This window comes from Nannobrachium achirus (genome assembly GCF_963921795.1).
Source record: "Nannobrachium achirus genome assembly, chromosome: 14".
Classification (NCBI taxonomy): Eukaryota; Metazoa; Chordata; class Actinopteri; order Myctophiformes; family Myctophidae; genus Nannobrachium; species Nannobrachium achirus.
In genome coordinates this window covers 1479688-1496585 of record NC_137821.1, presented here as the reverse complement: position 1 = coordinate 1496585, position 16898 = coordinate 1479688, and the positions used below count along the sequence as shown (strand labels likewise).

Genomic DNA, 16898 nt, shown 5'->3' with positions numbered 1-16898 from the left:
GCTGGTGGAGACAACAAACATAGTCTCTCCCCATGCCTTTGGGCTGGTGGAGACAACAAACATAGTCTCTCCCCATGCCATTTGGGCTGTGGAGACAACAAACATAGTCTCTCCCCATGCCTTTGGGCTGTGGAGACAACAAACATAGTCTCTCCCCATGCCTTTGGGCTGGTGGAGACAACAAACACACATAGTCTCTCCCCATGCCTTTGGGCTGGTGGAGACAACAAACACACATAGTCTCTCCCCATGCCTTTGGGCTGGTGGAGACAACAAACAAACATAGTCTCTCCCCATGCCTTTGGGCTGGTGGAGACAACAAACACACATAGTCTCTCCCCATGTCTTTGGGCTGGTGGAGACAACAAACAAACATAGTCTCTCCCCATGCCTTTGGGCTGGTGGAGACAACAAACACACAAAAAGAGACTTTTGCAGAAAAGAAAACAAGACAATGTTGCTTGTAATAAGCAGACATGGCAAGGTTTAGGTGCCATGATGGAACTCTATGAACACGAGGCAAAGTTACAGTTGGAACTGCTGTACTATTTTGTTTGTTTCTTTGGTGTAGAGGAGAAAAAGAGCAGACTAAGTACAGAGTGAAAGGTCAAGTATTGACGGTTCAAGTGGTTAAATATCTGTAGTTACTTTTTCTTATTATTACATGTCAAGATGAGAACAAAACGTTTCGGCTATCAGCCTTCTTCAGCGTATCTTCTGGATAGCCGAAACGTTTCTTCTCATCTTGACATGTAATAAAAAAAAGAAAATAATTAACCGTTGCCACTGTGTGCGATCCATTCTCCTATGAATACTTGTTGATCTAAATAAGGACAGCGCACCAGTCAAGTCAGAGCACCGTGGTAACAAAAAAGTCTAAATATCTGTAGTTGTAACTGCTGTGCTGTTTTGTGTTCTATTCCATTGTGTCCAGGTTGGAGGATGATCTTTGTGTTGTGTTGTGTTCATATCCAGGTTGGAGTGCTGATCTTTGTATTGTATTGTGTTCATATCCAGGTTGGAGGATGATCTTTGTATTGTATTGTAATGTATTGTATTGTATTGTGTTCATATCCAGGTTGGAGGATGATCTTTGTATTGTATTGTATTGTGTTCATATCCAGGTTGGAGGATGATCTTTGTATTGTGTTGTGTTCATATCCAGGTTGGAGGATGATCTTTGTATTGTGTTGTGTTCATATCCAGGTTGGAGGATGATCTTTGTATTGTGTTGTGTTCATATCCAGGTTGGAGGATGATCTTTGTATTGTGTTGTGTTCATATCCAGGTTGGAGGATGATCTTTGTATTGTGTTGTGTTCATATCCAGGTTGGAGGATGATCTTTGTATTGTGTTGTGTTCATATCCAGGTTGGAGTGCTGATCTTTGTATTGTGTTGTGTTCATATCCAGGTTGGAGGATGATCTTTGTATTGTATTGTAATGTATTGTATTGTATTGTATTGTGTTCATATACACAGGTTGGAGGATGATCTTTGTATTGTATTGTGTTCATATCCAGGTTGGAGGATGATCTTTGTATTGTATTGTGTTGTGTTCATATCCAGGTTGGAGGATGATCTTTGTATTGTATTGTATTGTGTTCATATCCAGGTTGGAGGATGATCTTTGTATTGTATTGTATTGTGTTCATATCCAGGTTGGAGGATGATCTTTGTATTGTATTGTGTTCATATCCAGGTTGGAGGATGATCTTTGTATTGTATTGTGTTCATATCCAGGTTGGAGGATGATCTTTGTATTGTATTGTGTTCATATCCAGGTTGGAGGATGATCTTTGTATTGTATTGTATTGTGTTCATATCCAGGTTGGAGGATGATCTTTGTATTGTATTGTGTTCATATACAGGTTGGAGGATGATCTTTGTATTGTATTGTGTTCATATCCAGGTTGGAGGATGATCTTTGTATTGTATTGTGTTGTGTTCATATCCAGGTTGGAGGATGATCTTTGTATTGTGTTGTGTTCATATACAGGTTGGAGGATGATCTTTGTATTGTATTGTGTTGTGTTCATATACAGGTTGGAGGATGATCTTTGTATTGTGTTGTGTTCATATACAGGTTGGAGGATGATCTTTGTATTGTATTGTATTGTGTTCATATACAGGTTGGAGGATGATCTTTGTATTGTATTGTGTTCATATCCAGGTTGGAGGATGATCTTTGTATTGTATTGTGTTCATATACAGGTTGGAGGATGATCTTTGTATTGTATTGTGTTCATATCCAGGTTGGAGGATGATCTTTGTATTGTATTGTATTGTGTTCATATACAGGTTGGAGGATGATCTTTGTATTGTATTGTGTTCATATACAGGTTGGAGGATGATCTTTGTATTGTGTTGTGTTCATATACAGGTTGGAGGATGATCTTTGTATTGTATTGTATTGTGTTCATATACAGGTTGGAGGATGATCTTTGTATTGTATTGTGTTCATATCCAGGTTGGAGGATGATCTTTGTATTGTGTTGTGTTCATATACAGGTTGGAGGATGATCTTTGTATTGTATTGTGTTCATATACAGGTTGGAGGATGATCTTTGTATTGTATTGTGTTCATATCCAGGTTGGAGGATGATCTTTGTATTGTGTTGTGTTCATATACAGGTTGGAGGATGATCTTTGTATTGTATTGTGTTCATATCCAGGTTGGAGGATGATCTTTGTATTGTGTTGTGTTCATATACAGGTTGGAGGATGATCTTTGTATTGTATTGTGTTCATATACAGGTTGGAGGATGATCTTTGTATTGTATTGTATTGTGTTCATATACAGGTTGGAGGATGATCTTTGTATTGTATTGTATTGTGTTCATATACAGGTTGGAGGATGATCTTTGTATTGTATTGTATTGTGTTCATATACAGGTTGGAGGATGATCTTTGTATTGTATTGTATTGTATTGTGTTCATATACAGGTTGGAGGATGATCTTTGTATTGTGTTGTATTGTGTTCATATACAGGTTGGAGGATGATCTTTGTATTGTATTGTATTGTGTTCATATACAGGTTGGAGGATGATCTTTGTATTGTATTGTATTGTGTTCATATACAGGTTGGAGGATGATCTTTGTATTGTATTGTATTGTGTTCATATACAGGTTGGAGGATGATCTTTGTATTGTATTGTATTGTGTTCATATACAGGTTGGAGGATGATCTTTGTATTGTATTGTATTGTGTTCATATACAGGTTGGAGGATGATCTTTGTATTGTATTGTATTGTGTTCATATACAGGTTGGAGGATGATCTTTGTATTGTATTGTGTTGTGTTCATATACAGGTTGGAGGATGATCTTTGTATTGTGTTGTGTTCATATCCAGGTCGGGGTGCTGATCTTTGCCACCATCGTGGGCAACGTGGGCTCCATGATCACCAACATGAACGCTGCCAGGGCCGACTTCCAGGCCCGCATCGACGCCATCAAGCAGTACATGAGCTTCAGGAAGGTATACTCTACCCTCTAACAGTATATGAGCTTTATAAGGTCTACTCTACCCTCTAACAGTATATGAGCTTTATAAGGTCTACTCTACCATCTAACAGTACATGAGCTTCAGGAAGGTATGATCTACCCTCTAACAGTATATGAGCTTTATAAGGTCTACTCTACCCTCTAACAGTATATGAGCTTTATAAGGTCTACTCTACCATCTAACAGTACATGAGCTTCAGGAAGGTGTACTCTACCACCTAACAGTACATGAGCTTCAGGAAGGTATGATCTACCCTCTAACATCAGTATATGAGCTTCATAAGGACTACTCTAACAGTATATGAGCTTCATAAGGTCTACTCTTCCATCTAACAGTATACGAGCTTCATAAGGTCTACTCTACCATCTAACAGTATATGAGCTTCATAAGGTCTACTCTACCATCTAACAGTACATGAGCTTCATAAGGTCTACTCTACCACCTAACAGTACATGAGCTTCATAAGGTCTACTCTACCATCTAACAGTATATGAGCTTCATAAGGTCTACTCTACCATCTAACAGTATATGAGCTTCATAAGGTCTACTCTACCACCTAACAGTACATGAGCTTCATAAGGTCTACTCTACCATCTAACAGTATATGAGCTTCATAAGGTCTACTCTACCATCTAACAGTACATGAGCTTCATAAGGTCTACTCTACCATCTAACAGTACATGAGCTTCATAAGGTCTACTCTACCATCTAACAGTATATGAGCTTCATAAGGTCTACTCTACCATCTAACAGTATATGAGCTTCATAAGGTCTACTCTACCATCTAACAGTACATGAGCTTCATAAGGTCTACTCTACCATCTAACAGTATATGAGCTTCATAAGGTCTACTCTACCATCTAACAGTACATGAGCTTCATAAGGTCTACTCTACCATCTAACAGTACATGAGCTTCATAAGGTCTACTCTACCATCTAACATATGAGCTTCATAAGGTCTACTCTACCATCTAACAGTACATGAGCTTCATAAGGTCTACTCTACCATCTAACAGTATATGAGCTTCATAAGGTCTACTCTACCATCTAACAGTACATGAGCTTCATAAGGTCTACTCTACCATCTAACAGTACATGAGCTTCAGGAAGGTCTACTCTACCATCTAACATATGAGCTTCATAAGGTCTACTCTACCATCTAACAGTATATGAGCTTCAGGAAGGTCTACTCTACCATCTAACAGTATATGAGCTTCAGGAAGGTCTACTCTACCATCTAACAGTATATGAGCTTTATAAGGTCTACTCTACCATCTAACAGTACATGAGCTTCAGGAAGGTATACTCTACCATCTAACATCAGTATATGAGCTTCATAAGGTCTACTCTTCCATCTAACAGTATACGAGCTTCATAAGGACTACTCTACCAGTATATGAGCTTCAGGAAGGTATACTCTACCATCTAACAGTACATGAGCTTCAGGAAGGTATACTCTACCACAGGGGTTTTCAAAGTGGGTGATGTGGCACCCTGGGGTGCCACGACGGCAGTCCAGGGGTGCCACGAGATAATTTGATAATATTTTGAAATTATTTGGACACTTCATCAATCAGTAAAATATCGTCACTGTCGGGCAGAAATCTCCAAGTTTCAAATGTGTACGTCTTTTGGTGAAGCAAAGCCCTGCTTCATCATACAAGACTGTCGCACAAAACTAGTGAAAACAGCCGATCTACAAGCATGTGTTCTTGTAGAGGCGTTGTGTGCTCTCTGTCTCATTAGTGGCGTTTCCATAAAGCCTCTTAATGCACATTTACAGCTTATTCGCAAAATCCTTTTATGGAAACACTTCAAAATTAGCCCTATTCACGGCCCGCCCACTCAGCATCCCCCTGGTGCTGAAGTCAAGTTTTGAAGGGTAAACCCTGCTAAGCCTATAGAGTTAACACAGAAATCGCAAATTTAATGCAATTTCCAAATAGTAAAGTATAAAATACGGCTAGCATGATCAAGAACACAAGATAGTAAAAGGCACAAAGCATTATAATTTACTTTATCGTTCAAAATAATGATTTGTTGGCTTTAAGTCCAGCAATTTCTGTATTAATTTCCCCTTCTAAACTGACGTCAGCACCAGGAAGTTGCTGAGAAATGTGCTGACTGGGTGGGCCGTGAATAGGGCTAATTCTGACTGGGTGGGCCGTGAATAGGGCTAATTCTGACTGGGTGGGCCGTGAATAGGGCTAATTCTGACTGGGTGGGCCGTGAATAGGGCTAATTCAAATAAACTTTCATTATCCGCAAAAAAATGTACCCACTTGGAGGAGATGGATTTTGAGGCTTTATGGAATAAACTAAATCCACATTTGTGAATGGAAAACGGGTCAGACAATAAAGGTGAATAAATTATGACGTTCTGGTCCATATCGTCCTCCTATAACACTTTCCCCCGCTGCTTAATTAACGTCCATTGTATAACGTTAGCCTACAAAACATACCGGTTGTTACACACGGAGTGACCCTTCGTCATCACACCGTGTTGCGTGCCAAAAGTGGCCGATCTACTGCGAGTCACAGTCAAGTCTCTCGGTCTGAAAAAAATCATCCCCATCCCAGCTCTGTGCACTGTGTGCAAGCCCGCGGGAAGTATTTACAGCACGTCGGTCAGACGGACCCAGGCAGGATCTGCCAAGAATCGCATTCCATCAGTTTAATGGAAACGGGCTAAATTCGCTTTGTCTTAATACGCATTTCTGATAATTCTCTTCCCTAATTCGAATACATTTATGGAAACATGGCTTATGTCTCTCTCTCTGTCTCTCGGTCTCTCTCTCTCTCTCTCTCTGTCTCTCTCTATCTCTCTGTGTCTCTCTCTCTCTCTCTCTCTCTCTCTCTCTCTCTCTCTCTCTCTTTCTCTCTCTCTCTCTCTGTGTCTCTATGTCTCTCTCTCAGGTAACTAAGGACTTGGAGAAGCGAGTCATCAAGTGGTTTGACTACCTGTGGACCAATAAGAAGGCGGTGGATGAGAAGTCAGTTCTGATGTACCTTCCTGATAAGCTGAGGGCTGAGATCGCTATCAACGTTCATCTGGACACTCTGAAGAAGGTATGCACACACACACACACACACACACACGCACGCACGCACGCACGCACGCACGCACGCACGCACGCACGCACGCACACACACACGCACACACACACACACACACACACACATGCTATCAACGTTCACCTGGACACTCTGAAGAAGGTACACAAGCTAGGGCATTAAAGACGGGGTGACTTAGACTTAGACTTAGACTGACGGAACTATTGCTGTATTGACTTTGACCTCTAAGGAACTATTGCTGTATTGACTTTGACCTCTAAGGAACTATTGCTGTATTGACTTTGACCTCTAAGGAACTATTGCTGTATTGACTTTGACCTCTAAGGAACTATTGCTGTATTGACTTTGACCTCTAAGGACCTTCCAGGGAGAGTGCTCATGTGCGTCTTGCGGTGACACGCTTCCTAGTTACTTCTTCTCTGAGCTGTCTTTTTGTTTTTGCACAGATTCTTGACTTTGCACTATTAGGTTGTGTTGGTAGTTTCTGAGTACTTTGCTTTGTTTAACGATGACAGTGAGATACTTGTTGCACTAAACTAGCATTGACTGTTAAGGTCTCTTTTGTAAGACACTTTATGTATATATTCTTATATATTATTCGCCCCCTCTATTGATGCACCTTCTCTTTATTGGTACTGTACTGCTCTTGTTTTTTTCTTTTTTTCTTTTTTTCCCCTCTTATCTTATCTTTTCTTACTTCTCTGTAACTTTGTAAATAACTGTATACTGCTGTGCTACAACTGGACAACTGAATTCCCCCCTTGGGATAATAAAGGTATCTATCTATCTATATAAATCAAAAACATGTTTTTCACACTTTTAGAGCATATCTGTAGTGATTATATGGCCACACCTAACACTGGATGCCAAAAAAATTGAAAATAAACAATTTTTGTGTATATTTATATCAAAGGTCCCTAAATAGGCCATTCTTAATTACTTCCTGTGAACAGAAATTCAAAAGGTGATGACATAGATAGAGTTTTTGAATATAAATGAACCTTTGATTACATTCACCTGTTTGTTTCCCATTGCTGGCTCCCATTACTCCCATTACTCAGATTTTAAATCCCATCGCCTGAAGGGCTGGTCCCCTCGGATTGGTTCAGAAACACACAGGCTTCCTTTTCAAACTGAAACTTCAAAATAAAATACCCCAAATAGTCATTTCATTGGGTATTTAACGAAAAAGACTAAAGCCCTTTGCACACAGGACATTTGCGTTTTTTTTTTTTTTTTTTTTGCTGCATGAATAAAAGGCATTGGATTTGGTGTGCAATGCTGTGTGGAATCGGCGCTGCGGATCCCAAAAGGAGTCATAAAAGGAGTGATGAGTTTTTTACAGCATGCGACAAGACGCACAAATCGAACTGGGTTTTGATCGAGAAAAAAACGCACGGCCGCAGCCACTCGTCGCACGGCTAATTCGGATCCGGTGAGAATCATTGTTTTCTTTTTAAAAAAATGAAATTGTCCGTTTTATCCGTGCGGATAAACACGCCTGTGTGCAAAGGGCTTAACTCGACAAGTCAACTCCGTCGACTTCATTACACAAGTAGACTCCCACCAGAGAAAGTCGAAGTTGAAAAGAAGAAAACAAATATTTTCTATTGTGAAAATAGTAGATCTACATGCTCACCACGCCTTGCGTTTGTGAGCATGTAGATCTACTATTTTCACAATTTCTGCCTCTATATATTTGACAATTTGGACAATGTTTAATTTGTCATTTTAGAGGTGTTAAAAGGTGCTTAAATTGGCACTTAAAATGTGCAGATACCCTCTATACACTTAAACATTATGTTGGTTTGTTTACTGTTGAGTGAGAAAACAATGTTTCACATTAAGTTAATCATCTGGGGACCCCCCAAAAATAATTGGGGGGGTCGTGTGTGATGTGATGACGTCATCAAACGATAAAGTAGACTTCAACTCAACTTTTTACTGAGTCGAGTCGACTTGCAAAAATCACAAGTCGCACACACACACACACACACGCACATACAAAATGTTTGTCAACTGCGTTTTTTCTTTCACTGACGAAAACTAAATAAAAACTAAGCTGTGATGACTAAAACTAAGATTAAATATGTATATATAAATATGTATATATATATATATATATCTATATATATATATATATATATAATCTATATATCTATATATATCTACATATACCCTCATTATTGGAAGTTTTCAGTTCAAGAGATTTTCAGGCATATTCCCCTGATATTCTGCCCCCAGCTAGACAAAGGCACAGCAGGGTGTGCCTTTGTGTGCCTTTGTCTAGCTGGGGACAGAATATCACCTATTATTTGCAGTTTACAGGGGAATATGCCTGAAAATCTCTTGAACTGAAAACTTCCAATAATGTGGGTATATGCCAAGTATACTGGTACAAAATTGGTCATATAATCTGCCAGTATATGTCAGATAATCTCTCTTTTCACCCAGTGTTCGTTATTTGATTATTTCATTATTTGAGTTGTTTATTTCATTAGGTATGTGATTTTGAATATGTCGATGTTATTCTCTGCATCCAGATCTGGTCTCCTCTGGATTTTGCTTCCCTATGCTTGTTCACTTGGGGAGAATAAACAACTAAGCAACTTGAGCCAAACTGTGTGCTTTGCCATCGTTAATGTCTGGGGCCACATTACCCTACCTGAGTCTGTCTGGGGCCACATTACCCTACCTGAGTCTGTCTGGGGCCACATTACCCTACCTGAGTCTGTCTGGGGCCACATTACCCTACCTGAGTCTGTCTGGGGCCACATTACTCTACCTGAGTCTGTCTTGGGCCACATTACCCTACCTGAGTCTGTCTGGGGCCACATTACACTACCTGAGTCTGTCTGGGGCCACATTACCCTACCTGAGTCTGTCTGGGGCCACATTACCCTACCTGAGTCTGTCTGGGGCCACATTACTCTACCTGAGTCTGTCTTGGGCCACATTACTCTACCTGAGTCTGTCTGGGGCCACATTACTCTACCTGAGTCTGTCTGGGGCCACATTACCCTACCTGAGTCTGTCTGGGGCCACATTACCCTACCTGAGTCTGTCTGGGGCCACATTACACTACCTGAGTCTGTCTGGGGCCACATTACCCTACCTGAGTCTGTCTGGGGCCACATTACCCTACCTGAGTCTGTCTGGGGCCACATTACTCTACCTGAGTCTGTCTGGGGCCACATTACTCTACCTGAGTCTGTCTGGGGCCACATTACCCTACCTGAGTCTGTCTGGGGCCACATTACCCTACCTGAGTCTGTCTGGGGCCACATTACCCTACCTGAGTCTGTCTGGGGCCACATTACCCTACCTGAGTCTGTCTGGGGCCACATTACCCTACCTGAGTCTGTCTTGGGCCACATTACCCTACCTGAGTCTGTCTGGGGCCACATTACCCTACCTGAGTCTGTCTGGGGCCACATTACCCTACCTGAGTCTGTCTGGGGCCACATTACCCTACCTGAGTCTGTCTGGGGCCACATTACTCTACCTGAGTCTGTCTGGGGCCACATTACCCTACCTGAGTCTGTCTGGGGCCACATTACTCTACCTGAGTCAGGAGTATTACAGTGAGAATCGGTGTTGTGCGGCAACGATTTATGTTGGTTGTGACGTCACACCTGAGCTCGATCCGCCCATATGAGGTGTTCTGACAGAGAGGTGAAGATGAGAGCCATCATGTGGAGGTTTTTGGGCTCCCATTTGCAAGTCGCTGAAGCAATTGGAGCTGCTATTGGAAGTACCGTTGTAGGTACCGTTATAGGTGCCATTCAAGGCGGCATTGTAGGCAGCATTGTAGGTGGCATTGCATGTGCCATTGGAAGTGCCATTGGAAGTGGCGTTGGAACTGCCATTGGACATCTAGTGTCGGCCACGGTATTTTTAAGGTTAGCCAAATTGCCAGTCATTGCAAAAGCAATCATTGCAATTGTCATTGGATTTGTAGGTGGAGGTGTCATTGCAGGTGTCATTGGAATTGCCATGGTACATGCCATTGGACTTGCCACTGGAGGTGCCATTACAGGTGGCGTTAGAACTGCCATTGTAAGTGCCATTGGAAGTGGCTTTGGAACTGCCTTTGTAAGTGCCATTGGAGGTCTAGTCTGTCAAGGTAGTGTTATTGTAACGACCTTGCCGTCAAATGATCAGCACAGCAACGGAGCTCATTATTCAAGCATCCCGATTGGTGGTTGAAGGGGAGCGATTGAAGAGCGGGCTGCGTCTTCCTCCAATCAGGGAGTACGACAATAACAACAACAAACGCATGCACCAAACGCCCGCTGGATAAACTCCGGGGAAAGTCTGAAAAACGTATTTGAAGAGGTTTGCCAACTAATTTTGAGTTTCTATGACTTGGATGACGAGTTATGAGTCTATTTGACTTAAATATATTGCTTGGAACAACCAGCTCTCCCTGGGAAGCTGAAGCTGTGGTGCTTTCAGCTTGGGCTGCTACCCCGTCTCATGTGGCCTCTTTCCATCTATGAGGTCACCCTATCCCATGAAGCTGTGGTGCTTGGGCTGCTACCCCGTCTCATGTGGCCTCTTTCCATCTATCAGGTCACCCTATCCCATGAAGCTGTGGTGCTTTCAGCTTGGGCTGCTACCCCGTCTCATGTGGCCTCTTTCCATCTATGAGGTCACCCTATCCCATGAAGCTGTGGTGCTTGGGCTGCTACCCCGTCTCATGTGGCCTCTTTCCATCTATCAGGTCACCCTATCCCATGAAGCTGTGGTGCTTGGGCTGCTACCCCGTCTCATGTGGCCTCTTTCCATCTATCAGGTCACCCTATCCCATGAAGCTGTGGTGCTTTCAGCTTGGGCTGCTACCCCGTCTCATGTGGCCTCTTTCCATCTATCAGGTCACCCTATCCCATGAAGCTGTGGTGCTTTCAGCTTGGGCTGCTACCCCGTCTCATGTGGCCTCTTTCCATCTATCAGGTCACCCTATCCCATGAAGCTGTGGTGCTTTCAGCTTGGGCTGCTACCCCGTCTCATGTGGCCTCTTTCCATCTATCAGGTCACCCTATCCCATGAAGCTGTAGTGCTTTCAGCTTGGGCTGCTCCCCCGTCTCATGTGGCCTCTTTCCATCTATCAGGTCACCCTATCCCATGAAGCTGTGGTGCTTTCAGCTTGGGCTGCTACCCCGTCTCATGTGGCCTCTTTCCATCTATCAGGTCACCCTATCCCATGAAGCTGTGGTGCTTTCAGCTTGGGCTGCTACCCCGTCTCATGTGGCCTCTTTCCATCTATCAGGTCACCCTATCCCATGAAGCTGTGGTGCTTTCAGCTTGGGCTGCTACCCCGTCTCATGTGGCCTCTTTCCATCTATCAGGTCACCCTATCCCATGTCAGTCGGCTGCAGAGACTGGTGAATGCCCAGATGAGGAAGTGGCTTGGACTGCCGAGATGCCTCGCTGGCGACGGAGCCTTCTTTCTCCCTGCCAATCTCAAGCCTTGTGGAGGAGTACAAATGTGCCAAAACAAGGCTGGAAATGAATCTCACAGAATCTCACAGAATCACAGAATTGGTGTACATGCATGCCAAAACGTCCGGTGAAGCTTAATGCCAAGCTTTGGCGGGACATACGGACGGACATATGGACATAGGAGCGGTTAGCACCAGACTAGCAGCATACCAAAATGTTATCTTTTCTACCACTGGTATAAGATGCGAAATGTCTTCAATCAATCACTGGTATACGATGCTAAACGCAGGATGCGTCTGTGTGAAAATCGGTGTTGTGCGGCAACGATTTATGTTGGTTGTGACATCACACCTGAGCTCGATCTGCCCATATAGGTTGTGACAGAGAGGTTAAGATGAGAGCCATCATGTTTTTGGGGTCCATTTGGTTAGATTTTGTATTTGAAGTCGTTGCAGGTGGCGTTGCGGGTGTCGTATATGCCATTGGACAAGCCATTGGACATGTTATTGGATTGATTGATTGATTGATTGATTGATTGATTGATTGATTGAAGACTTTATTAGAAGTTTGCATAGAAAAAGGTACAGTTTCATGACGGTACAGTTCACTGGTACAAGGTCAACTAAAAGGAGATCCTAGAAAAGACTAACATGTCCAACTAAGACTATTGGACATGTTTCAGCTGCCATTGGAGGAGTGCTCTCCATTCCGTCAGTGATTTATTGTTGGAGTGGCAACAAGACTGGTGGATGCCCATGCAGGTGAGGAAGTGGCTTGGACTGCCTGATGCCTCGCCATAACCTGACTGAGCCAGATCATGGCAGCAGTGCGTATGCCTGGCTGCATACCGCTCTGCTTACCATGATCTGGGATCTCTCGGGCAGACCCGATGTAAGGGACGGGCCATTTTTTTCAAATTCTTTAGCAGGTGATTGGATGTGGCCGTCTCTCTATCACAGTCTGGGAGTGCCAACTCCAACCACTCATATTGGCCTGTCTGCATCCACGTGGTCTGCAATCAGACTCTATTGGCTCAGAGCCGCTCAGAGCCCGCCCGTAGCTGCCGCTGATTGGTCCGGCCCGGGACTTTACGAGCGTTATCAACTCCCCCCGAGAGATCTCAGATGGTAAAGTAGGGCGGTAGCCTACGCACTACTGCCACCATCTGGCGCAAGTCAGGTTAGCCTCGCCAGCAACGGAGCCTTCTTTCTCCCTGCCAATCTCAAGCCTTGTGGAGGAGTACAAACGTGCCAAAACAAGGCTGGAAAAATGACTCTCACAGAATCTGGCCATCCTTTGGTCAGAGGTGCTGCTCCAACCCTCCAACGGGAAGGACATGGAAGCATTCTGCAGCGGTGGCGGTGGCAAAGACCGCCCTCAGACACCGGGATATACCTGGTTAATAAACCAGACCGAACACAACAACACCCCCTGGCGGTAGTGGTGTTGTAGTACAGTCTGGCACCGATCCATTGAGATTCTATTTCCTCAAACAGCTTCAAGGGTTGGCCAATCAGGGTTGTATGCTTGCGGCACGTGGTTTCTGTAGGCTTGGGACAAGTGGTTTGGGGCAAACCCCAGAAATGAAAACTCTTGCTGAAATCCCAGACTCTCTTCCCAAAACGAAGTGTGTGATAGAGGCTGGCAACGCCAGGCAAGGATATAGTGGGGAGTGTCCAACATGGCAGAGGGGGGGGGGGCCTTGGTTTGGAAGCAACAGCGCCCCCACATGGCAAAAGGATATACTCCAACTGAACGGAGGCACCAGGAGGAAGCAGTCTCCCAAGCCCAGCAAGGCCGCTGGATGAAAGGCCTGGAGAGGAGGAAAAATCACACCCAATGTGAAGTGAGCGGTGGTTGTGCTTGCATAACGTCTTCAATTGGTAATTGGTGATGTAATACAGGCTACACACACACGCACATAGCTATGGCAAAACGCTGAGGAAAACACATTGCTATGGCAAAACGCTGAGGTAAAGTGGCTACAGATAGATAGGTCTAGGATGTAATTGGTGATGTAATATGGCTACACACACACACACACACACACACACACACACACACACACATTGCTAGGGCAAAACGCTGAGGAAAAGTGGCAACAGATAGTGCACAGATAATTGGTGATGTAATATGATGTAATATGGCTACGCACACACACATATTGCTATGGCAAAACGCTGAGGAAAGCACATTGCTATGGCAAAACACTGAGGAAAAGTGGCTACAGACACACGCACAGCCACTCTTAGGCGCGATTTACCACCGCTCAAAAATCACATGGAACGAGATGTAGAGCATGGAGTCTAAGCTGCCGGCTACACCAAGCTGGATATTTCTGAAGCTAGACATTTTTTTGTGCGGTTGGGGCTTGCAGCCACATGAAGCTGGATACTTCGCCCGCAAAACTGGATATTTTTGGAACCGAATAAATAAGTGAAGACATTGAAAAATATCCAGCTTCACTGGATCCGTGTAGACATGGTACATGGATATCTCTGAAGACTTTACTGTGTGTGTGCTTGTCCCCCTAGTGGAGGTCTAAATACCTAGATATATGGACCTAGACCTTTTTCTATGTGGATATCTGAATAACCGGGAAATATCCAGTTCCGTCTGGCCTTGGCCTTAGGCTGAGCTTCATCATTAGATCCACATACGGTGTCCTGCCTTCTCCAACCAACCTTCATCTCTGGTATGGAGAGGACCCTACATCTCTGGTATGGAGAGGACCCTACATCTCTGGTATGGAGAGGACCCTACATCTCTGGTATGGAGAGGACCCTTCATCTCTGGTATGGAGAGGACCCTACATCTCTGGTATGGAGAGGACCCTACATCTCTGGTATGGAGAGGACCCTACATCTCTGGTATGGAGAGGACCCTACATCTCTGGTATGGAGATGACCCTACATCTCTGGTATGGAGAGGACCCTACGTCTCTGGTATGGAGAGGACCCTACATCTCTGGTATGGAGATGACCCTACATCTCTGGTATGGAGATGACCCTACATCTCTGGTATGGAGAGGACCCTACATCTCTGGTATGGAGAGGACCCTACATCTCTGGTATGGAGAGGACCCTACATCTCTGGTATGGAGAGGACCCTACATCTCTGGTATGGAGATGACCCTACATCTCTGGTATGGAGATGACCCTACATCTCTGGTATGGAGAGGACCCTACATCTCTGGTATGGAGAGGACCCTACATCTCTGGTATGGAGAGGACCCTACATCTCTGGTATGGAGAGGACCCTACATCTCTGGTATGGAGAGGACCCTACATCTCTGGTATGGAGAGGACCCTACATCTCTGGTATGGAGAGGACCCTACGTCTCTGGTATGGAGAGGACCCTACGTCTCTGGTATGGAGAGGACCCTACATCTCTGGTATGGAGAGGACGGGTGCATCTCTCCATTCCGACATGTCTCCTTTCCGACAGAACTAACCCTGACTCTTACCCTAACCCTAACCTCTGTGGAGGTGTGGCCACTCAGACAATAAGAAGTCACTGTAGGAGTGGCGACATGTCGGAATGGAGAGAGCCTCCCGGAGAGGACCCTACATCTCTGGTATGGAGAGGACCCTACATCTCTGGTATGGAGAGGACCCACCCTGGCCAGTTGAATGTGAGTAGTTTTCGCCAAAAAGCAGCACCATTTTTCGCAAGCAATCCAACTTGTTATTTATATTATAGAGATCCAACTTGTTATTTATATAGAGATCCAATTTGTTATTTATATAGAGATCCAACTTGTTATTTATATAGAGAACACATGATTTTTTTTGTCTGTATCTTCTTCGGTGGTGCTGGGATCATTCACAGACTGTGGACCCTCTATCATAAACCACTGAAATGAGTGACGAATTGACTCATCTCTTGTGACTCGTCTCTGCCTAGATCTTTGCAGATGGTAATTACTTCTCTTTCTAGGTGCGTATCTTTGCAGACTGTGAGTCAGGTCTCCTAGAGTTGGTGTTGAAGCTGCAGCCTCAGGTGTACAGATAGTTAATTCTCTCCTCTCCTGTACAGATGCGTATCTTTGCAGATGATAGTTAATTCTCTCTCTACAGATGCATATCTTTGCAGATGACAGTTCATTCTCTCTCTACAGATGCGTATCTTTGCAGATGATAGTTCATTATCTCTCCTGTACAGATGCTTTACTTTACTTTACTTTATTTGTTTATTTAGACAGGAGAGTACCAGTTCATGGACACAGAGATTATGACATATTGCATTATACAACATGCAAGATCCTAGTGTAAACCAGCCGGAGTTAGCTTAAAGCTAGATTTCATCCGTTGTCCTCAGAACATAAAACAAGAAACAAGACTAACAAAAACAAGATCAGAACAGTACAGGGCGAACAACAACACAACAAAAACAAGGTGCTTGGCGCAACCGCTTGCCTGGTGCGACAAGGTGCCTAATGCCAGAAGTAAATTAAAAACCACACAGGAGAGACTAACCTGGCAGAGTAATTCGTACAGGCATCAATTATTCTCTTATTATTGGTGGTTACATGTTTGTGAGCGTTTTAGCCATTGCTTCAACTGCCCTTTAAAAGCACCGAATGTGGGGATCTCTGTAATTGAGGCAGGGAGCTGGTTCCAATATTGGCAACCATTTATGGAGAGAACGTTTTTACTAAAGGTAGTTTTTCTAAAATCAATATCACAGTCTCCCCTGGATGTTGACCTAGTACTGCGTCCAATGTCCCTCTTCTTATGGATGAATTCCATAAGAGGAGGGGGAGCCAGATCATTAAGGCATTTATATATTAGACATGCATTTTTAAATTTCCTAAAATTTTCAAAGCTGAGAAGGTGATACTTTTCCAGAATGTTACAGTGGTGATAGGA

The 16898-nt window shown here is 43.7% G+C and overlaps 1 protein-coding gene across 1 annotated transcript in view; it reads left to right on the top strand.

The window, feature by feature from the left end:
* cnga1b (cyclic nucleotide gated channel subunit alpha 1b) overlaps positions 1–16898 on the top strand; it is a gene marked incomplete at both ends in the record, with an annotated part of 38382 nt that overhangs the window by 17591 nt on the left and 3893 nt on the right. Inside the window, 2 exon segments of the mRNA XM_080742293.1 lie at positions 3354–3479; positions 6423–6575. Coding sequence (XP_080598419.1) covers positions 3354–3479; positions 6423–6575 — 279 coding nt within the window.